This window comes from Mesoplodon densirostris, chromosome 3, assembly GCF_025265405.1.
Source record: "Mesoplodon densirostris isolate mMesDen1 chromosome 3, mMesDen1 primary haplotype, whole genome shotgun sequence".
Taxonomy (NCBI): domain Eukaryota; kingdom Metazoa; phylum Chordata; class Mammalia; order Artiodactyla; family Ziphiidae; genus Mesoplodon; species Mesoplodon densirostris.
Window position 1 is genome coordinate 57,456,016 of NC_082663.1, and position 27,915 is coordinate 57,483,930.

At 40.5% G+C, this 27,915-nt stretch overlaps 1 protein-coding gene across 1 annotated transcript in view; it reads left to right on the top strand.

The window, feature by feature from the left end:
• Window positions 1–27,915, top strand: part of MCCC2 (methylcrotonyl-CoA carboxylase subunit 2) — a 61,465-nt gene that overhangs the window by 21,343 nt on the left and 12,207 nt on the right. The window contains exons 7-12 of the mRNA XM_060093014.1: window positions 6,134–6,247; window positions 13,141–13,205; window positions 18,323–18,422; window positions 18,533–18,628; window positions 22,014–22,086; window positions 25,020–25,096. Of these exons, the coding sequence (XP_059948997.1) occupies window positions 6,134–6,247; window positions 13,141–13,205; window positions 18,323–18,422; window positions 18,533–18,628; window positions 22,014–22,086; window positions 25,020–25,096 (525 nt within the window). The remainder of the gene's footprint in view (window positions 1–6,133; window positions 6,248–13,140; window positions 13,206–18,322; window positions 18,423–18,532; window positions 18,629–22,013; window positions 22,087–25,019; window positions 25,097–27,915) is intronic.

Below are 27,915 nucleotides of genomic sequence, written 5' to 3' on the forward strand. Positions count from 1 at the left end.
CCAGATAGGGTCGGGGTAGAAGAAACCACTCTTTTTTTTGTTTGTTTTGAGGCTCTTTGATAAAAAGATTGAGGAAGAAACAGAATGTTCTGGGTGAGATGGACTTTTTGTTCTCTGTGTACACTTCATCCTATCCAGTGAGCACGGATAAGCATGCACGTTCTAGGATCAGCAGTGTGATCGTCGGTATAGTTGATAATGTTCTTAAATTCTGGACAGCCATTGAATATGGCTGTCCGTGTATATTATGGCTTTTATTTTTTAATGGTGACTCTTTAGGTAGAGGAAGAAAAAAGTGATACAGGCAGTATTTGCTTTCTACAATACTTTGAATGGAAAAAGAAGAAAGATGAGAGATTTAAAAAACATATTATAATTTTAATGGCTTTTCCACCAAGCAACTGGAAATCTCCCATCCAAGTTCTATTACATTTATCACAGAGAGCCTTTGAACTAGATAGTCTTCTGCAATTTTTCAGTGGAAAGATGGAGGTCTGAAGTTCACACAGCTTCTCAGAATTGGGTATAAAACCTCGTGACTCCCTCTCAGACACCCCTTCCATAGGGCAGGCTGCTGACCTACAATATGTAATTTGTTTTTGGTGTGATGAGAACCAGTCTCTGCTTGTGCAGGCAAGACCTGGAGGGTAATGAAATTTTGTCCAAAGTTTTTCCAGGCTATTACCTCTGTTCTGTAGCCTCTCGTTTCCTTTCACTTCCAGCTTTTGCTGTGCCGTCTGTGCCAGTGATGACAAAGATTGTTACTGTCAGTTACACATCATTCTTAGCCTACTTGCTGTTTTCTTGCTCTGAATTCAAGTTTTTGAGTTGCCATGGGCCTCCTGACCCTGCAAGAGGGATCTCTTGGCTTGTCCTCGTCACAGAGCAGGCCCACTTCTCTGGTGACAGGGTGGATGGTGGCCTCTCAGTGGAACTCGTGGGAGCTGTCTTTTGTTCTGATGCAGATGAGGGGCGCAGTCATGTCTCTCCTGACATAGTGCCTGGGATTTGCCCACACAGCCAAACCTGTACTCTGAGCACGGTCAGAACAGCTTGTGGTCACGCAGCTTCCTTATGTCCCTTTAATGTCCCTTTAGTAGAAGAGAGCAGCAGAATTATCTTTCTGGGGTTCTGAATCATTTGTCCAGTGTGGCCCAGTGTAAGGTCTTCATTGTACTACAGACGAATGCTTTGGGATGTGGAAAGTCCTCGGTGCTGTTTGGGCCCTGGGGTCCCCATGCTCTGTGAGAAGCAGCAGTAGACACAGTGGTGGAGCTCTTGGTGCCCGTTCACTCTATTTTGTGAGTGAAGGGCTCAGAATTAAATGCAGAAGAGGAGATTGTGTGACAGTGGTGACTTAACTGTGTTCTTTTATTTCTATTGAGCAATATATATATATTTTTTATAAATTTATTTATAAATTTATTTATTTTTGGCTGCATTGGGTCTTCGTTGCTGTGCATGGGCTTTCTCTAGTTGCAGTGAGCGGGGGCTATTCTTCGTTGTGGTGCGCAGGCTTCTCATTGCGGTGGCTTCTCTTGTTGTGGAGCACGGGCTCTAGGTGCGTGGGCTTCAGTAGTTGTGGCACTCAGGCTCAGTAGTTGTGGCTCACGGGCTCTAGAGCGCAGGCTCGGTAGTTGTGACGCATGGGCTTAGTTGCTCTGTGGCATGTGAGAGCTTCCTGGACCAGGGCTCAAACCCGTGTCCCCTGCATTGGCAGGCAGATTCTTAACCATTACGCCACCAGGGAAGTCCTTGCTTTAGCAGTATTAAGTTTTGTGTCTGTTAGATACTTGGAACTAGAATAGCCTCTCTTTCTTATTGATGAAAAATTTGAGAATTTTGATTCCTGTATACTTAGTAACTCTAGCTCTTGTATTTTTTTTAATTTTATAAGTTTTATTGAGGTATAATTTATTGAGCTATAATTCACATACCATAAAATTTACTCATTTAATATGTATAATTCAATGGTTTTTAGGGTATTTACAGGGTTGAATCAATTTTAGAACACTTTTATCACCCCAGAAGGAAATGCCATACCCACTGGCAGTTAATCTCATTTTTACCCAGTCCTTCCAGCCCCTGGTAACCTATGGATTTGCCTATTCTGGACATTTCATATAAATGGAATTGTACTAAGTGGTCTTTTGTGCCTGGTTTCTTTCACTTAGCATAATGGCTTCACGGTTTATCCACGTCTTTCTCTTGGTTTTTCATCACTTTCTGGGATGGTACAGAATGCTAATGCTGGTCTGTCTCCCACCTCTGGACTAGAGGAATAGTTCACAGATACATTAAAGAGCAACAACAACAAAGCACTTCAGAGACTATCCTAGGTCTTCAGATGGGCCTCAATTGCAGTCACTTAAGGGAGATGGTTTTTGATCTCTGTATTAGTTCTCTATTACTGCAGAACAAATTACCCCCAAACATAACAGTTTAAAACAACATTTATCATCTCACAGTTTCTGTGGGTTAGGGGTCTGAGCACAGCTTAGCTGGATCCTCGAGCTCTGCACTTAGCTGGATCATGTGACTGACTGCAGTCCTCTCAAGGCTCCACCCCCTACCTCATTCATGTGGCTGTTGGTAGGATTCAGTTCTTTGCAGAAACCCCTCAGTTCCTTATGAACTGTTGTAGGTTCTTTCCTTTGTGGGCCTCTCCATACAGCATGTCAGCTCGCTGCATCAGAGTGAGCAAGCAGGTGGGCGAGAAAGAGGGCCATCAAGACAGAAGACACGGCCCCTCATACCCTGAGCACAGCAGTGATGTCCCATCACTTGCCATATTCCATTCATTACCAGCATGTCACCAGATGCACGCTCAAGGGGACGTGATCATACAGGAAGTGAATACCAAGAGTCTAGGATGACAGGGGGAGGGGGGGAGGCGTTTTAGAAGCTGCCTACCACCGTCTCCTCCTCTGTTACTGAGCAGAAGTCTTCTGTATATGTTTGTGATGCCTCACCTGGTGTCTGAGCAGTGGATTGTTGATTTCCTTGATTGCGGAGATTCTGTGGCGAAAAGGCATCTGAAGTGTTCTTAGGAATATGGTAAAATTCATTTTGTGAGAGCATTTGTGATAGTTAAAAAGGGGCTTGGAGGTCTCAAACCATAAGTTTTAAAAACAAGATAGGGGAGAATACAAAGTGAGTTGGGTATTCTCTTCCCCCCCCCGCCCCCCCTCCCCCCGCCAAGTCTAGGTTCAGAGATGGGGGAAGATCAGCCAGCAAGACAGAGAAGAATCAAAGGAGGTGGGACTGGGGTTTAAATGGGTCCCTGACGTGGAGCCCGGCAGCACTGCCCCTTGGAGCTGCGGGTTACAAAGGGGCTGCAGCATGATCGAAACCCTGACGGCCCATCTCAGACGGACATTGGAAGATCTGAGGGCTGGAGAGACTGTTGTTTGCCTTATGTGCTGATAATTTGTCAGCTATTCACTTGAGAGACTTTTCTGCTAAATTGGTACATCTTTTCTCTCCACCCTGAGATGACAGGATGGCATTTAGTTTCATTTCCCTCATTTTTGTCTTGTGACATTTTGACAGGATAATTCGTCTTTGTTTGCTCCATCCCCACCCCCCAACCCCCAGTCCTTGATCTTGGGACACCGCTTGCTGGCAGTTGCTCTTCTTTTCTCTCCTTTTGCTCAATAGTTGTTTTCATGGAACCCTGCTGTGCCTCTTTAGTTCTTTAGAGCTTACTTTTGAAAATTGTCCCCTTTCACATTCTTACATCATTGTGACTCTTCTCTAGTTCCTTGACTTTTTTTTTGATAGTGGATTCAAGTGTTCTAGTGCAGAGAACAGGGTGATAAGGTGAAATTGTGTCCTTTGCTTCTGATACAAACTTAAAGAAAAACCCATAAAATATTTCAAACTTGAAGAAAGTACAGAGAATAATAGACCAGAACACTCATGTACCCTCCACTTGGATTTATGAAGTACTAACCTTTCCCGTGTTATTTTTTGCCCCAGATTTTTAAAGAATTTATTTATCCACAGTATCGCTTTCAAAATATTGTATTGATGGACATGTTGACTATTTGCATATTTTGCTATTATGAACACTGCTATGATGAATGTTTCCTTGTGCTTGTGGGCAAGAGTTTTTCTAGCCATAGATATCTTCAAAACAGACTTCTGTGGGGAGGTGGGGTGTGGGTGGAGGGAGAGAAATAGGTGAGGGGGATTAAGAGGTGCAGATCTCCAGTTGTAAAGTAAATGAGTCGTGGGTATGAAATGTACAGTGGGGGGAATATAGTCAGTAATTATGTAATATCTGTACGTGGCGACATACTGTAACTAGACTTACTGTGGTGATCATTTTGAAATGTATAGAAATATCAAATCCTTCTGTTGTATTACAGTAACTAACATAGTGCTGTAGGTTGATTATACTTCAAAACCAACCAAACAAACAAGCCCATAAAAAAAGAGATCAGATTTGTAGTTACCAGAGACGAGGGATGGGGGGAAGGGGACTTGGATGAAGGAGGTCGAAAGGTACTTAAAGATCGAAAGGTATCTTAAACTTCCAGTTATAAGATAAATAAGTAATGTGATGTAATGTGCAATATGAATAATATAATGAACACTGCTCTATGTTATATATGAAAGTTGTTAAGAGTAGATCCTAAGGGGTTTTTTCATTATAAGGAAAACATTTTTTTTCTATTTTAAAAATTTTGGGGACTTCCCTGGCGGTCCAGTGGTTAGGCTCCGCTTTTTTTTTTTTTTTAATTTGCCACACGGCATGCGGGATATTAGTTCCTCCACCAGGGATTGAACCCGAGCCCCCTGAAGTGCAAGTGCGGAGTCCTGACCACTGGACCGCCAGCGACGTCCCTGATGGGTATTTTCTAAAACTTACTAAGAATCATTTCATGCGATATGAAAGTCAAATCATTATGCTATATACTTTAAACTGATACAGTGCTGTATGTCAATTACATTCCAATAAAACTGAAAGAAAAAAAACTGGGTGATTGACAAGCAAAACCATAAGTGATAAACACTCCTGTAGTATGTTGAGAAAGAAATGTTACAGCCATTTTTCATAACGTTACATGAAATAGGGGAAAATGCCTTTTGTGGCAGCCATTTAGATGGAAAAATGTTAACTCATGCTGCCTTTCACTTTTGGATTAATACTAGTGTGGCTTTTTTTTTTTTTTTTTTTTTTTGGAACAGATACTTGTATGACTAGAAGGAAAACTAATGGCATATTGGAATTAGCAAAATCTACTTTCATGTGATAATTTAAGAAAATATTCACCACATACTTCTCTTGTTTTTCTCTGTGGTATTGTTTATTCCTATTTAGGGGTAATCAGCAAAACCCATATTTATTATGTGTCATACTAATCTCTAAGCAAGAATATTTTTTAAGCTTTTATCATGGAAAATTTCAAACACACACAAAAGTAGAGAAAACAGTACTGTGAACCCTCAGGTATGCATCACCCAGCTTCAACACAATGGACTTTCTTTTTAGCAAGATTTTCAATTGTGATGCTAACATTAGTTTTATATTTAGAAGGTCTTATGTTCAGGGTAACACAAAATTAACATTACTCATTTGGAGAATTATTTCAGTATTCCTTTGAGGTAAGTGGCAATTGTTTAGAGGACTTATTATTACTGTTATTATTATTAGATTTAAAAGTCACCCTTTTAATATAATTTTGCTAATTTATGGATGGATTGTGAGTTTCTTCTCTCCATTAGTTGCTCAGGGTAAAGGTCTGTTTGGCCAGTCTTCTCTTTAACAGGGAGATTGTCCACAAGCTTTGTAAAGTATGACATAAGTCCTTCAAAATGCTTTGATACAAAAGTTAGGAAACTATTCTAAACACTTAGAGGACTCCATTTTAAAAATGAAACACAGGGAGTCCCCTGGTGGCCTAGTGGTTTGGATTCCGAGCTTTCACTGCAGTGGCCCCGGTTCAATCCCTGGTCGGGAACTGAGATCCCACAAGCCACACGGCACAGCCAAAAGAGAGAAACACGGGTACAAGCTAGTAATATCCCCTGGTACTGCAGTGTTTGTGGAACTCTAGATCCAGGGACTGTGTAAATTCACTGTCTGAGCTGTACTGCATGAGTTTCTTGTGTGCTTGGATTCCAGATAGCAGTGGTCATGGGCTCCTGTACAGCAGGAGGAGCGTACGTGCCTGCGATGGCTGATGAAAACATCATCGTACGCAAGCAGGGTACCATTTTCTTGGGAGGACCTCCCTTGGTAAGAAGCTAGTTGTTTGTTTGTTTCTTTTTGGTAAGAATATAGTCTTGTTTGCTTGCTTGCTTGCTTGATTGAAGTGAAACATGCATAATATAAAATTTACCATTCTAACCATTTTTAAGTGTACAGTGTCTGGCATGAAGTATATTCACTTTGTTGTGCAACTGTCACCACCATCCATCTCCAGAATGTTCTTATCTTCCCAAACTGAAACTCTGTCCACACTAAACACTAACTCCCTATTCCCCACCTCCTTCACTGCCCCGACAACCATGATTCTACCTTGTCTATGAATTTGGCTACTCTAGGAACCTCATTTAAGTGGGATCATATAATATCTGTCCTTTTGGGTTTGGCATATTTCACTTAGCAAAATGTCCTCAAGATTTATCCATGTTGTAACATGTTTCAGAATTTCCTTCCTCTTTAAGGCCGAATAATACTCCAATGTATGTACATACCACATTTTGTCTACTTATCCATATCCATCAGTGGACTTTTGGGTTGCTTCCACTTTAGGGTTATTTGGAATAATGCTGCTGTGACCATGAGTATACAAATATCTGTGTGAGTCCCTGCTTTCATTTCTTCTGGGTATATACTCAGAAGTGGAATTGCTGAATCATGTGGTAATTCTATGTTTAAATTTTGGAGGAATCACTTCCTTCCTCTTTATGGCTGAATAATATTTCATTGTATGGATAGACTGCATTTTGTTGATCCATTTATTGGTTGATGGACATTTGGATTGTTTCCACTTTTTGGATATTATGAATAATGCTCCTATGAACATTCATGTATAAGTTTTTATATGGGTATGTTTTCATTCCTATTGGATATAAACCTACAAGTACAATTTCTGGGTCATATGGTAGCTCTAAGGTTAACATTTTGAGGAACAGCCAAACTGTCCAGAGCATATTTTACATTCTTGCCAGCAGTGTGTGAGGGTTCTGATTTCTCTACATTCTCTCCAACACTTGTTATTGTGTGTCTGTTTGACGGTAGCCATCATAGTGGGTGTGACATGGTACCTCACTGTGATTTTGATTTTCATTTCCCTAATGGCTAATGATACTGAGCATCTTTCATGTGCTTGTTGGCTATTTGTATATCTTCTTTGGAGAACTGTCTATTCAGATCCTTTACCCATAATTGGGCTCTTGTCTTTTTATTGAGTTGTAAGAATTCTTCATGTGTTCTGGATACAAGTCTCTTATCAGATGTATGATTTACACATATTTTCTTCTATGGGTTGTCTTTTCACCCTCTTGATGGTATTTTCCTTTGAAGCATAAACATTTTAAATTTTGATGAAGTCCAATTTTTATATATATATTTTTTGCTTGTGCTTTTGGTGTCCTATCTGTGAAGGTATTGCCTATTCCAAGGTTGCAAAGATTTAATCCTTTGTTTTCTTCTAAGAGTTTTATAATTTTAGCTCTTACTTTTGGGTCTGTGATCCATTTTGAGTGGTTTTTTGGTGCAGTTTCAGGAAGGGGTTCGACATTTTTCTGTACGTGGACATGCAGTTGTCTCAGCATCATGTGTTGAAAGGACTGTCCTTTCCCCCTTGAATGGTGCTGGCTGAAGAAAAATACTTTTACTTATCTTATCTTCTACTCAAGGTCAATAACAAACCAATAAATTGTTAAGTGAAAACAGCAAGGTGCACAGCAAGGTGCTTACACATAGTGTGTTAACTTTTGCATAAAGTGGAGGGGGGGAATTATACATTTGTAAGCTTGTATATGCATAAAGAAACTGAAAAAGATAGAGTAAATGTTGTTGAAGCAGGGTGGGAGAGAGACCTTTGACTTTCCGAGTCTTGTGAAAACATTATCTTTTCAAAAGGTTGTCCCCCCACCCCCCAAGAAAAAAGAGTTAGAATAGCTATGAGTGGTGCTCTAAATTTTTTTTTTTTTTTTTTGTGGTACGCGGGCCTCTCACTGTTGTGGCCTCTCCCGTTGCGGAGCACAGGCTCCGGACGCGCAGGCTCAGTGGCAATGGCTCACGGGCCCAGCCGCTCCACGGCATATGGGATCTTCCTGGACTATGTGGGATATTCCTGAACCGGGCCACGAACCTGTGTCCCCTGCAACGGCAGGCAGACTCTCAACTACTGTGCCACCAGGGAAGCCCTAAATTTTTAATACTAGCAAGCTTTATGGATCACTGGTAGGGCAGCTACATGGTTTGCAGACCCCAGTGCAAAATGAAAATATGGAACCCTTTGTTCAAAAAGGAGAAAACTACTGTAAAAGATACTAAAATATGAAACATGTTCCCTTCTTCTGTGGTCTGTCTACCAGTCATGGTGTTTTTATTTGTTATTTAACGACAGGCCCCACCCCACCCCCGCCCCTGCCCCCGCCAGGCATCTCTACTTCCCATGGGCCCACCATGTCCCCAAGGATGTGCTGCCTCCATGTGAGAATGTGCTTGGTACCCAGATGGGGAACGAGCAAAAGGCTAGCCCTTAGCATCCCCCCCGGCCCCCCCTCCCCCAACACGCAGAGTGGCCTGTTGGAGAGCATACCTCAGCACTGCCAGCCCAAGACAGTGGTGGGGCTGCCATGCTCTTCCCTGAGACACCATGGGGGGCACACCTGACCTCTGATCCTCCCTACACCTGTGTCAGGCCCCCACTGGGGGCGGGTGTAACAGGTGCTAGGCAGGGGTGGGGAGGAGAAGGTAGGGCAGGACCCAGGGCGCAGGCACCAGTCAGTGGGGAAGCAGGGAGCCAAGAACCCATCCCAGGGAGATGGGGGGGAGGCAGACTGCACAAGATCTGAGGCTCTAAACCTCAACACACATGCTCCATTGTCCCATCAGACTTCACTTACAGAACACAAATGCAAAGATAAAGTTAGTTAGACTTTCACTAGGGTGACCACTAAGCATTAAACTCCAAGCACAGGGCCCTTCTGAGAGTGGGACCCTGTGCAACTTCACTGGCCACCTGCCCGTGATGCAGGCACCGAGGACTGGATTATGGCATCCTTGGCTCTTCCTCTTCTCTCCTTTGGACATCTCCATTGTGATTTTCAAGAGAGCAGTTGTCACCCTGCTTTGCTTCTGTCACAACATGATCCTAGACTTCAGAGTGATAAAGAGAGGCTGGCTGAAGACACAGGTAATTTCTACTGACTACAACAAAACATCCCATTACGTAAGTAAAATCCAAGAATATTAAATAGGTAAAAAGAATAAAGTCAAGGAACTTCTAAAGCTATAATAAACCTACAAGTGGAGTAATTCAGCCATAAAAAGGAAAGAAGGTTTTTTTTTGTTGTTGTTTTGTTTTGTTTTTTGCAGTATGTGGGCCTCTCGCTGTTGTGGCCTCTCCCGTTGCGGAGCACAGGCTCCGGACCTGCAGGCTCAGCGGCCATGGCTCACGGGCCCAGCCACTCCACGGCATGTGGGATCTTCCCGGACCGGGGCACGAACCCGCGTCCCCTGCATCAGCAGGCGGACTCTCAACCACTGTGCCACCAGGGAAGCCCAAGGAAAGAAGTTTTGACACATCCTACAACATGGACAAACCTTGAAAACATTGGGCCAGACACAAAGAACAAATATTGTATAGTTACCCTTCTATGAAATATGTAGAACAGGCAAATTCATAGAGACAGAAAGTAGATAAGCTGTCGCCAAGGACTGGGAGGGGGTAGAATTGGGGGGGACTGCTAATGAGTATGGGGTTTCTCTTGGGAGCGAAGAAATGTTCTGGAATTAGGTGGTGGTGATGGTTGTTATACAGCCTTGTTAATGTAATAAAGGACACTGAATTGTATTCTTTTAAATGGTGAATTTTGTGGTATGTGAACTATATCTTAAAAAGTAAGTTTTTTGCTTCAAAAGTCTGTCAAAGAATTACCTGGTTTTGGAATATTAACTCAAGTTTATTAAAAAGAGTATATTAAAAGATGTTATACTTTGATATTAAATAAGTGTATTTTCCAAATGATTGTGTTAATTTTTAATAACTTTTACTGAGGATCAGATAAGCCTGAAGAGCTGCCTTTTCAAATGAATTAAAAGTCTCAAGGCATTATTCAAAACCCCTACAGCATAATATTAAATATTATTCTTCAGTATTTCTCTAGCTCTGTGTGATAGCAATCGTTGGTTAATTTACCTATGTGTAGTAAACTTTCCTGGGTAATTCTTGTTTATTTTTCACTAGAGAATAAGTAAAGATATGACTAAAATTTTAAAACATCTTTTTGGGAATATAGGTAGTATCATAATACTGAAATAATGCTAACTGTTTTCAAGAGAAAATTTTGTCTAAAGGTCAGCATTACAATTTCTATTAAGTGGATTCAGATTTAACTTGTGCCTTAGAAAGAAGCAACGTAGCAGCTGAAGTCTGCAGTTCTGTTAGAGAGCTAAACCTTGTTCAGTAGTCTACCATCAAAAGGCTGTATTTACAGGTAGAAAAAGAAGCAGCAGCCTCCTTATCTGCTTGAGAATTCTAAATTTTGATGCTTGTTTCACTGAAAATTGAAAAAAGGCTTTGTAGGTTTCACATATAATGTGAAGTTGTAGCTTTCAGTAGCTTAAGGTGGTTGGAAAAAAATGCATACTAATAAGGTAAATTTTTTAAACTTTTTATTTTATATTGGAGTATAGCCGATTAACAATGTTGTGGTAGTTTCAGGTGTACAGCAAAGTGATTCAGTTATACATATACATGTATCTGTTCTTTTTCAAATTCTTTTCCCATTTAGGTTGTTACATAATATTGAGCAAAGTTCCCTGTGGAGTAAGACAAATTTTTGAAGGAGTTTTTTGTTCTCCTACCTTTTGTTTATCATCTGAACTTACTATTTAATAGAATGAGCAGTTTTCATTTTCTCTTGGACTTTTATCATCTTTATACATATCACAGTTTCAAATATGTTGTGGGTGTTCCATAAATATTAACTGATGACAAATCTTTATTTTTTCAGTTGATATCAGTCAGTACCCTGAAAATGAATTATCATATATCAGACGTTTATTCGTTTTTACAACTTTAAGTATCCAGACACCTCTTGTAAGTAGTTATTGTCTGGACTGAATGTTATTTTACACCAAATTTTTTGGGAAGAAGAGAATCAAGAATTTAGTTCTGGGGGTGCATAATTGGAGGTGACAAATTTAATTACCTCTCCCTGTGGAATAATATTTTATTTAAGACGGAGCTTTTGATGTAATGAATAAGTCGTTTCTATGCTGTATTTTAGATTAGTGTTCATTACTCTCATAAAAGCTTTTCTTTTATTACTTGAAAAAGAAACAAATTGACCAACCCAAAGAAGTAGGAATCAATAAATGATTCCTAAGGGATCAGGCTGACATTTAGCATTAAATGATTTTTCCTTTTTCTTGTTCAAATTCTCAGGCTATAATTGTCATTCTTTTTTAAAATTATTATTAATTAATTTATTTATTTTTGGCTGTGTTGGGTCTTAACTGCTGTGTGTGGGCTTTCTCTAGTTGTGGCGAGCGGGGGCTACTCTCTGTGCGGTGCACGGGCTTCTCATTGCGGTGGCTTCTCTTGTTGCGGAGCATGGGCTCTAGGTGCGTGGGCTGCAGTAGTTGTGGCTCATGGGCTCTAGAGCACAGGCTCAGTATTTGTGACGCACGGGCTTAGGTGCTCCGCGGCATGTGGGATCTTCCTTGACCAGGGATCAAACCCGCATCCCCTGCATTGGCAGGTGGATTCTTAACCCATGCGCCACCAGGGAAGTCCCTATAATTAAGTCATTCTTAATTTATTACTTAAGGTTTCTTTCTTTTTAGTCATATTATGCTGAATCTTAGATGTGGGTAGTCATGGAGATTTTTTTCCCCCATCTTAAAGATATTATACCTTTAAGAGTTGTTTTTGATAGTCACTGGAATTTTTCAGCAAAGGTGAAAAAGTAGCGTTACTTCAATATATGTATTGTGTCCAAAGATGAATAAATCACAGTTTCTGCCATCAAGGAGCTCACAGTATAGAGGAGATGACAGAGACACATGCAAATTACTGACATATAGTCTGGTAGGCGCCATGTTGGAGGTGTAGGTGGAATGCTCTTGAACCACAGATGAGCAAACATTGCTCTGTTAAAACCATGGAGTGTCGTTAATGGTTAAAAGGCCTGGGCAGGTCAGGGAAAGCCACACAGAGCAGATAGGGCTTGAAGGATAATTGGGGATTTACCGGGTGGGTGAGAGGGAGAAGGGAGCCCAGCAGTAGGATCAGCATGTGCACAGACACAAAGGCTTTAACATGGGTGTGGAGGCAGAATAATGTAGGGGAAAGAGAGTGCTTTCAGACCAGGAATGTCTGGGTTCAGATCAGGTTCCATCCCTTGCTCAGAGGCTGTGGGCAAGTTCCTTAGTGACTGTGGGTTCACATTTCTCGTCAGTAGACTAGAGACAATATTATCTAGGTTTACCTAGGTGGATGGGATGAGAAACAAAATGTCTAGTTCTATGGAAGAAAGAATGGTAGATATAATTAGGTTAGGAGGTGTGTAGGACAGCATTTTAATACAGTAATTCCCCTACATACAAACATTCAAGTTGAGAACTTCTGAAGATGCAAACGTGCCCCTGTATGCCAGCTATTGTACTGTACTACTGTACTTTTCAAGGTACTGTACTGTAAGATTAAAAATATTTTCTTTATTTTTTGTGTTTGTTTTTTATGTATTATTTGTGTGAAAAGTATTATAAACCTATTACAGTATAGTACTGTATAGCTGATTGTGTTAATTGGATACTTAGGCTAACTTTGTTGGACTTAACGAACAAATTGGACTTGCTCTCAGAACAGAACTTGTTTGTTTGTAGGAGACTTTACTGTATCTCTGATGGAGAAAACTCACCATTGACTTTTATCCTTGTTGTAGGTTAAAGCAGCCACTGGAGAAGAGGTGTCAGCTGAGGATCTTGGAGGTGCTGATCTTCACTGCAGGTGAAACAGAAGCAGTTGTTTCTTTCCAGGATTGATTGTCACTTGTTTGTTTAAAAGAAGTGTTAAATTATTTTTTCCAGGTGTTAAACTTGCCAGATCAAACCAGTTTATTTGTTCTAGATCTGCTCTTTTAGGTTCCAATTCTTTAGAGTTCCATTTCTAAGCAAGAACATCAACTTTTTCATTATAGCCTAGAAAGACTGGAGAAACAGTTTTCTTATTTATTTAACAAACATCCATTGAGCACCTGTTATGTGCCAGGCACTGTTTAGGTATTTGAGATAATAAGATAAACATTGTCTTTGATCTCAAGAAGCTTATAGTCTAGTCTATTTTCTTCAATAAAGAAATAATCAACAAAAAATTATATAAATATGTATACATGATAAGGGCTACAAAGAAGTACAGGCATATAGAAGGTGGGGCTAACCCAGTGATGTGCAGGCATTATGCCTTTGTTTAATTAACACTTGTTAAGTGGAGCACAGGGTGCTGGATGGTGAGCCGTGGTTCAACAACAGACCACAAGAGAATTTGAAATAGAGAAGTTTATCAGTCACAGGTCCTGGAGGAAGTACACAGCACACCTTGAGGGGCCACATGAGGCGGTCTAGGCAGAGTGCCCAGAGAGAGACAGGACCTGGGGTACATGTTTTTATTGGGGTCCATGGTTGGAGTGCTTTGGGGTCCCCTGACTACAGCTGGATTGGTCAATCAAACCAGAAGATTGGGGTATTGGTAAGTTCCATGGGGATTTTATCTAAGCATACAGGTGCAGAGAGGCAGGGGAGACTGTTGATCTTAAGGGCTGTTGGGGAAGTTATATGAGGACTTACATTTGCTTATGACTGAGCTGCTATCTAGGGCTTGCTTGAGGGGCTAGTGTCCATTTAAGGTCCATGCAGGCTGCTTGCAATGCTGGGGAATAGCTTAGCTAAATGCTCAATAGCAGGTAAATGCTTAGCTGAGGAGGGAAAATGTCCTGCTTTGTGGCATCTGCCAAAATCTGTGGTATGAATTATCCCGCCATAGCTGATTTTAAGCTACCAGCGGGACACCACTGAATATGGAATCAGGAAGAGATGCACACAGTTGGCCCTTGTGAGTCAGGCATGAGCCGCTCCATCACATTGCTGGTCTTCCCATTTCAGGTTAGAGTTCAGGAGTAAGGAGATCATCTACCTCCTAGAATTTTGTGAGAATTAAATGAGATGGTATGTGTAAATTGCTTGAAACAATACCTGCTTTAAAATAAGTACCTGTAATTGTTAACTGCCATTATTATTATTGTTTATCATCATAATTGGTCATTCAGTGTTTTGGACATCTTCTTTTATGAGCAATTAGGAAACCATCGAAGAGTGTTAAGGAGAGTTTGTGCTATTACTAAACATTTCATTAGAAAAAAAAATCCCTCTGTCTGCTAAATGGAGAATGAATGCTTAGAGGGTTGGCAGTAGTGTGTGTGAGGGACCAGTTGGGTGGTTGTATCAATAGCATACAACTATTGCTAGAGTTGGCTGAGAGGTGCCGGTGGCTTAGATAATTATGGTGGTAGTGAACGGAGGAGGGGAGGAATCAGATTTGTGCTCTATTTTAGAGGTGGAATTGAGGGACTTGTTGATGGATTTCCTATATGGGGCACAGGAAAGTGAGGTGACAGAGATGATGACATGAAATGGTTTCATTTCCTGAGATTGGGAAGATGGGGGGAGGGGCAGAGTTGGGGATAGGGCAGGGGGATCAAGTGTTGCTTTTGAACCTGCTAAGTTAGAGATGATCCAGACATCCAAACAGAGATGCTGAATAGGCAGTTAACTGTAAGAGTCTGGAGCCCAGATCCGTGCTCAAGAACCATCAACATGGAGGTGGAATTTAAACCATAGGACTAGGTGAGCTCACCTTGAGGTGAGTGTAGATAAGGAAGAGGGCCCAGGACTAGACCCTAAAGAACCCAGACATAACTGACAGGTAGATCTAATCATTGAGCTCAGTGGCCTGGGAGGTGCAGTAAACCTTTCTTTGCTTTGCCAAACCACAAACCAGGGAGGCAGGTGACTGTGGGAGCAGTCTAGTAGGTGGGAGATGGAAAATAGGTACAACATTTCCACCCTCCTATCAAAGAACACTGCCTTGCCTTTTGAAGAGTTGGCTAAGGAACCTACCTTTGCCTCAGTTTTTCATTCACTCCTTTCTTTTTGAGCACTTATTTGTGGATAGATTGATTGTACTAAGTGTTATGAGTAATATGGAAAAATTTCAGACCTAGTCCCTGCCCTCAAGGATTTATAATTTAACTCAGCAGATAAGAGATATAAATGAATGAACTAAAAAACAATTACAAAACAAATAAGCTATTATGCTTCCAGTTTTACAACTAGAGGCAAAAGGAGGAATGATTAACGGAAGAGCTGGAGCAGAATTGAGGTAGGCAGAGAAAAGCTTCGAGAGCTTGAGTTTTCTGCCTGGGTTTAAACAGAAGACTTGCTTATTTCGGTGAACACTAATGTGAGCAGAGATGCAGCATTTCTGTCTTATCTGGTCATTTACCAACCATTTCAGGGAGACAGTGAAGTAGATGTTTCAGCCTGGAGAGAGAGAGGATGCAGGTAGAATAGAAACAGGACAAAGTGGGCTGCCACTGTTTGTAGGTGCTTAATCAGGGGAAGGAGATGAAGATAGTATTTGAGGAGCATTAATTAAAAAAATTTTTTGACAGTTTAAAAAAAGTCATCTGGTGCCCATAAAAGCTGTAGGTGGTATATCAGGTTAGGCGTGTAGGTTCTAGGATTCATCTTCTGTTTGCCTCACTTGTCACCCTTGTGACTAGACAAACTACATAACTTCCCAGAGCCTCATTTCCTCATCTGTAAAATGAAGATATGAATAGTTCCTGCGTCACAGCACAGTGTCTGTGGCATAATAAGCGCTCTATTACTTTTAGCTATTATCATTCATAGTAGCCTGTTTAAAATCAGGGGACAGTGATTAGATGGTGATGGCTTTTTTGGGAACAGTGTCATAAAATTTACTAGGCACGACTTGCTTTGGGTTCTCTCTGTCATTGTGAATACGTATTTGTACATCTCCGATTCGTCATCCTTCATAGTTAATTTTTTTTTTTTTTTTTTTTTTTTTTGCTGTACGCGGGCCTCTCACTGCTGTGGCCTCTCCCGTTGCGGAGCACAGGCTCCGGACACACAGGTTCCGCGGCCATGGCTCGCGGGCCCAGCCGCTCCGCGGCATGTGGGATCTTCCGGGATCGGGGCACGAACCCGTGTCCCCTGCATCGGCAGGCGGACTCTCAACCACTGCGCCACCAGGGAAGCCCCTTCATAGTTAATTTGACACAAAGCTTTACATAGTAGAGTGTCTTATCAAAAGTTTTCCCTTTCCTGTTGTTTTGGTAAATGCTAGACAGTTTTTAAAAGAAGGCGTTTTAGGACTTCCCTGGTGGCGCAGTGGTTAAGAATCTGCCTGCCAATATAGGGGACACGGGTTCGAGCCCTGGTCCGGGAATATCCCACATGCCACGGAGCACCGAAGACTGTGCGTCACAACTACTGAGCCTGCGCTCTAGAGCCCGCGAGCCACTACTGCTGAGCCCGCGCACCTAGAGCCTGTGCTCCACAACAAGAGAGGCCACCGCAATGAGAAGCCCACGCACCACAACAAAGAGCAGCCCCCACTCTCCGCAACTAGAGAAAAGCCCATGTGCAGCAACAAAGACCCAATACAGTCCAAAATAAATAAATAAATAAATAAAAATTTTTTTAAAAGGCGGCATTTTATTTTAAATATTTACTGATTTGGAAGCAGTCTCTCCTGCTTTTCTTTGCTTACTGAGTTACTACAGTGTAGCTAGAAGTCAGCAATTGTAGCTGGTATTTGTGAAGCATTTGGAAGACAGGGTCAGTTGTAAAATGTCCTACTAAACTAAAGAAACTGAAGGGTCTGCTATTTGCAAAGGGTTGGAGGACTATAAAGAGGAGCACACATGGTCCTTGCTCTTCTTGAGGAACACCCAAGCCCGAGGTGGACAGTGACATGAAACCGCTGTGAGAACCCAGTTCTAAGACATCTCCTAAGGATTTGGTGTTTTCCTTAGACAATACTTCAAAATTTAGATTGCGGCAGCTTAGTTCTTGCTCATAAAATGAAGTAAAATTCTGTTTTTTCAGGGGTTTTGTGTGTGTGTGTGTGTGTGTACACACACACACACACATATATATATATTATTTTTTTTTCTATTTTTTGGCTGTGCTGCATGGCACGTGGCATCTTATAGTTCCCCGACCAGGGATCGAACCCGTGCCCCCTGCAGTGGAAGCATGGTGTCTTAACCAGTGGACTGCCAGGGAAGTCCCTTGAGGTGTATATTTTTGCCTGACTTCATAGTGTTTTTTTTAAATACTTTATTAGAAAGTCATAGTACATCTACAAGTGGAACAACAAGCCATCTAATTGGAACCAGAGCACGCCCATGCTTTATTCACGTTGAACTTGAAATTGAGCAGGCCCTTACCACAGTTCCATATTATCAATGCCCATTTTCACCATTGATCTGAGGAACAGCGTTTTCAAGCCTTCATGTGTGCTACCTGCAGCAGCTTATTCTTGGGGTGTAACTTGGTAAGGAAGGCCTCAGCAGTCTCTCAGAAATGAGAGGCCATAGTTGGCATCCTCACTGGGGTCTCAGTGAGGTACAAACACTTTTTGTTGTTACCAGCTACATCACGAAAGCGTGCCAGCTGTGGTTGAACTTTATCATATACGATTTTGTCTGAGGTGTATGGGATGAGCATTAAATAAGGCCCTGTGGTCCAGTAGAAGAAGGTCAAGATTGAAAAATAGAAGGTGTGGGTTCTTATGCAGGTACTGGTGGTCCTAGGACAAGGTACTTAACTTTTGTGTACCTCAGTTTTTCCTGTTTGTAAAACAAGGTTAATACTGTTTTGCCAGGGACGTTATGGAGATCAAATTAGATGACAGTTGATTCAAGTGTTTTGGAAGTAAAAAGACGTCATCCTTAGATGAGAGAAGATACTTGGGGTTTAAGATATTTAATTATTTTCCTTTTCCCTGTTCTGATTCTTTTAGTGTGCTTTACTCTGTAGAAAGTCTGGAGTAAGTGACTACTACGCTTTGGATGATAATCATGCCCTTCACTTAGCTAGGAAGATTGTAAGGAATCTAAATTATCAGAAGAAAATGGATGTGAGTTGGATCTGTTCTTATATTTTTTATTTTCCCAAAGCATTTTGGCTTATGTCACCTTGAAATAATGTCTTTAAATAGGCTAATGTGATTGTTCTATATTTCTGCAGGTTACCATTGAACCTTCTGAAGATCCTTTATTTCCTGCTGATGAATTGTATGGAATAGTTGGTGCCAACCTTAAGAGGAACTTTGATGTCCGAGAGGTGTGTAAAGTGGAACTGTGAGCCGTAAGCTATGCCATCATAGTTTATGACATGTGTTTAAACTTTGTTTGAACTATAAGCTGTGTGTATCCATTTTCAGAGCTGAAGTCTGTTTTAGATATGTTCATCCCTAAACTAAGGGACTGTTGTGGGTCTCAGTAAGGAGTGACATATAAGGGAAAGATATCTTTACTAAAAGAGAGAGGGGGGAAAACCCCTTAATTATTGGAAAGTTTTCATTGCACAATGACTAAGCTTTGTCCATATTTAGTACTCCATATTCCTGTGGACGTTAGGAATGATGTAGCACAACTTTATAATTGCCAGCTGTTTCTTTTTTGGGTTCTTATTTTGGGAAATGGATGAAATGTCAGTAAGTTGTTGAAAGGAAAAAACATACCTCATTAGATCAATATGACATGAGCAAAGATTAGACATTTGATTGCAGTTGAAGATGTTGCTATGGTTACAGATTGTCTTCTGTAGTTTAGATTGACAATTTTTAGTGCTTGCATATAGCATGTAGTCTTTTATTTTGTTCAGTATCCATATCTGGTAGGATACTTTCTAAATTAGGAAATTGTCCTAATATCAGATTCTGTGCCTTAATATTTTGTTATGTTTCCCCTTGACTATAAAACTATTATGTACTAACTGTGAAAAATATAGAAAATACAGAAAAACATAAATTTGCTTGTAATTCCACCATGCAGAGAAAGCAGCCAGTATTTTGGTGTTTTGGCTTAGTGTGTATGTATACATTTTTATGTAGTTCAGATAGTATATACATACATACGTATATTGATATATATATATTTAATTCTACTTTTTCCAGTTTAAATTATAAACATCTCCCCATTATTTAAAACTTCTTCATGAAATGTTTTTTGTGGTTAGGTCCTGATTCTTATACTAGTACCTGGTGACATGGTAGACACTCAGTAAATATTTTTTTGGATGAATTGATGAATGTAATATCCCACTTATGGATATGTACAAATATTTATTTAGGCAATACTCTATTATTGTTAGAGGGTCTTAAGTGCTGGATTTTAATGGAGCTTCAACTGGTACTTCACTTTAGCAAGGTAATTTAGCTAACTATAAGGTTTTTTTTTTTTTTTTTTTTTTTTTGCGGTATACGGACCTCTCACTGTTGTGGCCTCTCCCGTTGCGGAGCACAGGCTCCGGACGCGCAGGCTCAGCGGCCATGGCTCACGGGCCCAGCCGCTCTGTGGCGTGTGGGATCCTCCCGGACCGGGGCACAAACCCGTGTCCCCTGCATCGGCAGGCGGACTCCCAACCGCTGCGCCACCAGGGAAGCCCCTAGGATTAGGTTTTTAGTTTGACTTTTTAATTAATTACAGGCATAGAAAAAAATGGCACTTACAATCTGATGTGCCTGAAAAATGAGTTGTTCTAATAGTCAAGTTTTCTAGGTGGCTAAGGATTCATTCTTTCAAGCATAATCACTTTTTTCATTTATTCCACAGTATTTATTGAGTGCTTTTTCCATGAAGGTATTGTTTCAGGCACTAGGGGTATAGGAATGAGCAAAACAGATGTGAATCCTTGCCTTCATGGTAGTTCAATTTCATTTTAATGGATATCTTTTTATAAAGATAGACTTCTGCCTTCTTAAATTGTATCCTGGACTTCTACCTTTTGCTGATTCATGTTCAACATTGTGATGTTAATTTATTATATTTTTCTGTAATTGCAAATAAGCCTTGTATGGAGGTCTTACTAGTATATGGAGCTGTGGGACAACACTGAGATATTAATTGAAAAGCCCAGGTTCTAGTTCTTGTTTCCCTAGTCAGTGGTACTGGGGTTGAACCTCTCTGAGCATTGATTTCTGCTCCTAGGAATAGGAGTAGTGCCATATGATATGTCTGCTTCCTAAAGTTTGAGTCTGTGAAGATGAGTTAGTATATTTTATGTGGCTGAGTGGACTTTATCATAAAGCAAATAGAAGGGGGTTTCACGTTAAGTGGCCCTAGGTTGCTCTGACCTTTTGAGTGGCTTTATCTTTGTGTGGAAGAATGGTCGTTGCTATGTGTTTGTTTTTCAAAAGGTGTAATTTTGGAGCCACATAGCACTTAGACAACTGTTATATCCCCATTATATTATTTGACCTTTTAGGAAAGTAAAACATAATTCAAAGTAAGCTATTCACTCATTTTTCAGCCTTTGCAGCTTATAAAATAAGGCTTTGATTGATGTGGTAAACAGGAAAAAGGAAGCTCAAACTGGATAGAAAAAATGATGTGTAGCATCTAAAATAGTTTCTGAAAAAATTTGGAATATGCTTCATGTTTAGAACACTTTGAAATAGTCCTGATGTATAATGATGAAGATGGAGGATAAACTAGTAACTTTGACTCTGTGTAGATTAATTATATGTGTGTGTGTGTGTGTGTGTGTATCAGATTCAGAATCAATGAACCTTTGTTGAAGGCTTAATAATAATAGCTACCTTTTGATGAGTACCAGGCAATGTTATTAGCTCTTAAGTATTATTATTATTGTTATTACTTTTTTTTTTTTAAACACATGAGGAAACTGAGGCTTCAGGGATTTTAAGTAACCAGGCTGTGACTCTAGTTTCCCAGTGGTAGAGCTGGGAGAAGCTGGGAGTCAGAGCTGGTTCTTCATCTCAGCATTATTTTCTTAGGTTCCTTTATTACTAGTTCATCACATCTTCACAGCTTTGTTCCATCTTTGCAGAAGTGAGACCCTAGACTCAGAGGGGTTAAATGCCTTACTCCAGGACACATAAATCAATAACTCATATGTTATACCCTAGGTTGGAGCCTAAGTCTTCTGGCTGTAAGGCTGGACCTTGCTTTCTTTCTTCTTTTTTTCTTAATAAAATCTTTTAATTGAAGTATAGTTGATTTACAATGTTGTGTTAACTTCAGGTGTACAGCACAGTGATTCTGTTTTATATATAAATATATATATAATATATATTCTTTTTCAGATTCTTTTCCCTTATAGGTTCTTACAAAATATTGAGTATGATTCCCTGTGACATGTAGTAGGACCTTGTTTTCTGACTGAATCCCTGACTCTCGGCCAATACATTTGACAGCCCCTGAAGCTGTGAGTCTAGCAACCAGCCCATGTAGTCTCTGTGCTTCTCTGGTATACAACATGGAGCTGTTGCTTTTATAGTGAAGTGTAAAATCAGGGCCCAGAATGACTTCAGGGCATTAACCATGCATATCAAGTGAAATTCTATTGAGAAGATTTTCTGAGTAGGGTGAAATTTTGTGAAAGTGGCAAATTCATTACAAATTTGTTTTCCTTACAAATAAGTTGAATGCAAAAATTCTTTTATAATATAATTGCTCAGGGACATTGTTATTTTTCCTCTTAGGTCATTGCTAGAATCGTGGATGGAAGCAGATTCAATGAATTTAAAGCCTTATATGGAGACACATTAGTTACAGGTATAAAGATGAAGAACTGAAAATGTGAACATTTTATGCTGCTTTGAAAATAAGTGATCTCTTGTCTCATGGCCCTGATGCACTTGGCATGAGCTTTGTTATTTAGAGCGGTATAAACGTGTGAGTCAGTACTCAAAAGGAGCTGTTTTGTAAAGATCACTTGTAGCTGAATGCCTTCATGGATCCAGAATTTAAAATGATGAGGGCAAGATGCTCTGGTCCAGACCATTATTCTGTGACTTTGTAGCATTAGCTGTATAAAAAGGTTCTTATAGTAAAATTAACAAAAATATTTGTAGTTTTAAAAATTTCTCTGGATGGCTATAATTATTTTGAAAATTTCAGCACTGTCTTCTTTATTCTTTAGTCTTCAATTCAACTGTGAAGTTTCGTGTGATGTTTTAGTTTCCCAGAAGACTGTAGACTGAGTTAAACCTTCTCACCGCCTCTGTGTAGGTCTTATGGTCCACACAAAGACTAGATTGAGACTACAGGACAGAATACCAAGTCTGAAAAAACAAAATAAGAATGTTTATAAAAGTTAATTCATTCACCTAAACTGTTACATTTGTAGGCCTTTGAAGAAATATTTGAAACATAGACACCAGGTCCATAGTAATCTATTTTGGACAAATGGCAAAACAAATTTGGGCATTTTACTTGGTCTTAAAGAAGCTCCAAAATGTAGTAGTTAATCTGAAGACAGCATATCAGAGTAGAAAAAACAACTAGCTGCAAAAATCCAAATTGCAAATATACATTGAGGCTTAAGGATAAGTCACAGCAGTTTCTCCTGGTCTGATTTATGAGCAAGAGAAGGGTTCACTCTGGACGTGGAATTTATGTGTTTGTATTTAGGTGTTTAAGTGATTAAGAGCTTTTTCTTTGATATATAGACAGGATTTGTCCCCAAATAGTTCAGGATGTAACCCTCATTGTGCAGCAGTTTAAAACAAGTCAGAACTGTTTCTGCTTCTTTCTCAGAGATGGATGGGCTGTCTTTGTCATCTGTTTTTATGTATTTTCCCTGGACTTGCTAAAATACTTGTGGTACCTTTGCCCCCTAAAATACCAGGGGTAGACCTACCAGATGGTAGATCTCTATCTCTTCTTGTCTGTACTGGAATTCAAATAAGGTTTGGGTAGGCAGTGGGGTGGGGAGTGAGGGGGAGAAGAGAGGAATGAGAGGGCGAAGGGGGGATGAGAGGGTGAAGAGGTAGTAAGAGAGGATGAAAGGGGGCATGAGGGGGAGGGGGCATGAAAGGAGGAGGGAGGGATGAATGCGGGGGCCCTGAGTGGGAGTGAGGAGGGGGAAGGACAGAGTTTTGTAAGGATCAGGTGTCTCTGGCAGTTCTTACAGCTTTCCTCCTGCCCCCGCACTTGCCATAGGTAGGCCTAGGAGTTTTGTAGACATTTTGCTTTCTTGTTTGGCCGATAGGAAGTTGGTGAAGGTGCTCCCTCCACGGGTGACCCTAGTGTAGTGGGGCATGCGCCCTACTCAGCAGGACTAAGGGTGGATGGAGAGTTTAAACAGCTCACAGGGCAGAACACCTTCAGGGGTAGCACCGTGCTGCTGAGACACGTGCTGTATTCCCAGCTCTTTCTGTGGGATGGGTCCGGACTCAGAGTGGATTGTTAGAACTTTGGGGAGGTTTGCCCCTCTCTGAATTGCCTCTGTAAGTGGCAGTGCCATTTAGGGTGTGTAGCCTAGGGTTTTGGCTGGGATTTTAGGTCTGAAAGACCAAGAGAAATCAAGGTGACCGGCAAATCAGTGTTTCATTTTAACATATTAAATAAACATACGGATTTAAAGAAATAAATCAAGACAAAGCCAGAGTAAAGAACAAAAATAAGTTAAAAAATTCAGTGTTCTGGCTTGTCAGTAGGTTGACATTCTCTCTTATCCATTCATTCTTCGAGTACCTGCTTTGTGTGGGGCGGCCCACGCCAGGGGTCTTAGTGGCAGCCTGTCCAAGCTTGAGCTTGGACACAGAGCCGGGTCCAGGAACTTTGACATTGAGCTTCCTGTGACCCCTCTCACAAGCACAGTTTGTTGACACTTGGCTTCCAAGTATTTGACACCTATTTATAGTCAAGTAGGTTTGTTGAAAATCACTCTTGGGAAAGTCTCTAGTCACGTTCTTCATATTTGCAAAATAGCCTCCTGGAATCACCTAAAGTGTCTACTTCACAAAATAACAGGGTTTTCTTCCCCCTTTTTCTTCTCTCTTATTTCTCGTGTGTGTGTGTGTGTGTGTGTGTGTGTGTGTGTGTGTGTGTGTTTGTGGAGTGGTAGTGGAAGTGATAGTGAGACAAAAACAAAACTTGTGGAAAGGAGAAAGAAAAAGATGCAAACACAGAGAAAATGAAAGTGTAGTGATTTATTCTTCTTCTAAGCTTAACTGGATTTCTTACCTCGAACTCGGTTACCACCAGGCTTGACTGCATTCCTGCTTTTTAAAAAAGTTTGTCTTTGCTGAGTTTATCCCTTTTATTTCAAGGGCCTGTCATTACTTCAGGCGTTTTAAGGCAAGTAGTCACCTGAAACTGGCCGATGGCTCTGAACATTGACCTTTAAAGGGATCTGTGTCTCTGATTTGTTCTATATCAGAATACCCTTTGTGTCTGGTACATAGTAGGCACTCATATATGTTACATGAATGAATGGATGACACTAATCCAATCATCTAACCAAACTGGTTGGTCAGACAAGTGGATAACTTTATATGTAACACACCCCTTTCAAGAAAGCAAAAAACCCAGACTCCAGTACCTTAGAAATAAATTATGCCATGAGCTATTTTGTACCATAGACGAACTCTCTCTACATTTTAAACATTGGTTTGAAATTAAACAATGTATAAATATGTCTGTTCGTTGTGAATTAAAAGCCCTCTGAAATACATACATCTTTTTTTCAATTTTCTTTTGAGGATTTGCTAGAATATATGGATACCCAATAGGTATCGTTGGAAACAATGGAGTTCTCTTTTCTGAATCTGCAAAAAAGGCAAGTACTGTTAAAAATGTTTCAAGGTTTTTCTGTTTTAATTTAAACATTATCAAGTAATGAATGAAAATTATTGCATAAAATCTTTAAAATATTTAGCCAGATGCCTTAGCAAACAGAACATTGTGTGCCTATACGTGTGAACATGTATGTGTGTGCGTGTTAAATGTTTGAAACAGCTTTAGGGAGGTTTACGTGAATATGATGAACTGTCTTGAGCACTGTTAAAAATACAAATGTTTGTTTTAGGAAAGTTCTTTTAATACTTGAATCATAACTGCTGTGGATGATGTATACATTTTCTAAGAATATAGGAATACTTGTCTTGAAAGTACTTCATGCATTCGAGGGGTTCAAACATACTATTCATATGGTTCTGAGACATGACCTGCTCTATTCTATCCCGTAATCAGTTTAACTTGATTATATTTTCACTTTTTGGAAACGGAAAGATAGTCGGTCTTGTTACTGAAGCTCTGGTTTTAAAAGAGGGAATTCATGAATATATTTTGGCTTAGTATTCAATTTCATACATCATTATCTCAGATTTACCTAAACTTGGATAAATGTAATTCATGTATTTATTTGATAAAATATTTTCTTAAGAAAATAAAAAAGTTTAGCCCTGTTTTTCCTCTTCAAATGATAGAGTGAATAACAAGGTAAAAGTTCTCTTACTGAGGCAGGTAACAGGCAATTAAGCACTTTCCTACCCTAATTAGGAAGAACTTGTCTTTGGCAGAATGTTTTATTAGTAAAGTTAGTTTCTGGATTTTGCTATTCATTATTGTTCCCCCACTGAGATTATAAGATGAAAATAAGAGAGTAAAAATAAAGAAAATAGAAGTCACCTACATTCATGCCAGAAATAACCTTGAGTAACATGTTATTATGGTTCCTTAGTTTTTTCTATTCCCCCTCTTTTTTTAAACAAAATTGGTTTTGCCATATATAGAGAAGTTTTGCTGGTTTTCACTTAATAGTATGTATAGTGAGCGTTTCCAAAATATTAAATATTTCTAATACACTGACTTTTAAAAAAAATTAATTTCTTTATTTTTGGCTGCATTGGATCTTTGTTGCTGCGTGCAGGCTTTCTCTAGTTGCAGTGAGTGGGGGCTACTCTCCGTTGTGGTGTGCGGGCTTCTCACTGCGGTGGCTTCTCTTGTTGCGGAGCACGGGCTCTAGGCATGCGGACTTCAGTAGTTGTGGCTTGTGGGCCCTAGAGCGCAGACTCAGTTGTGGCGCACAGGCTTATTTGCTCCGTGGCGCACAGGCTTATTTACTCCGTGGCATGTGGGATCTTCCCAGACCAGGGCTCGAACCCATGTCCCCTGCATTGGCAGGCGGATTCTTAACCACTGAGCCACCAGGGAAGCCCCTAATACACTGACTTTTAATGACTATATAATATACTTATTTCAATAGAGGGTATGTCAGACTGAGGCCAACAAACGCCGCCTTGTTTTATTTGTTGGCTTGTCACAGATAAATCCGGGAGGAGAGCTATGTTTGGCCTCTGTCTGACATTTCATTTGTTGAAGTAAGCCCCACAAGTCTGTGTGATTTCCTCATTCTCGTATTTGAGGTTGAGCAGTTGCTTTGCAATCTTGTACTTGCCAAGGCATTTCCGGCTAAGTTAAAGGCATCTGCAAATAGAGAGTAAAATATAAAGGAAACAGCTTTTTTTTTTTTTTTTTTTTTGCTGTACGCGGGCCTCTCACTGTTGTGGCCTCTCGCGTTGCGGAGCACAGGCTCCGGACGCGCAGACTCAGCGGCCATGGCTCACGGGCCCAGCCGCTCCGTGGCATGTGGGATCTTCCCGAACCGGGGCATGAACCCGTGTCCCCTGCATCGGCAGGCGGACTCTGAATCACTGCGCCACCAGGGAAGCCCAAGGAAACAGCTTTAAGTGTTTTCTTACTCACATAATCTTTAGAAGATAGGGAAAGGAATAGTTATATTTTTGTGTCATTAAATAACTAATTTCCTAAACTCAAGGTTAAAAGGTGTCTAGCACTCATCTAAAATCCCATTTGGGCTTCCCTGGTGGCACAGTAGTTAAGAATCTGCCTTCCAATGCAGGGGACATGGGTTCGAGTCCTGGTCTGGGAAAATCCCACATGCCATGGAACAACTAAGCCCGTGTGCCACAACTACTGAGCCTGCGCTCTAGAGCCCACGAGCCACAACTACTGAAGCCCACACACCTAGAGCCTGTGCTCTGCAACAAGAGCAGCCACTGCAATGAGAAGCTTGTGCACCACAACGAAGAGTAACCCTCGCTCGCCGTAACTAGAGAAAGCCCACACACAGCAATGAAGACCCAACGCAGCCACAAAAAAAAAAAAAATCCCCTTTATTTCAAGTATGTTGGTAAGAAATATATTTTACTATAATCTTGGTGCATGAAAGAATTTCAAGTGATCATCAAAACGTAGGTATCCCAGAAGGGTTTACATTCTAACTTTTTTAAAGTGGAGAACCAGAGAATTGCCTTATGGTGAGGCTCAGAAATTCTCATTGACAAGCAATTCCTTCTTCTCTGTTCCTGAAGTTTCACTTGCTGTTTGGAATATTAGTGGTTGACTTCATCTCTGACACAGGAGTTGGCCTACAGTTATGTGCCAGTGATCACACAGGTGCCTGTGCAAAACAAGTACAGTGCAAATTGTAATCACATGTTCCATTGACAGTGGGTCCCCATGGTAGTATTATTATTACTGTTACTATAAGGTCAGACTAGCCAAGCAAGGGGTACTCTTTCTTTGACCCAAATATGTTGTTTGCAAGGTAAATGATGATTAAATTTGTTAACC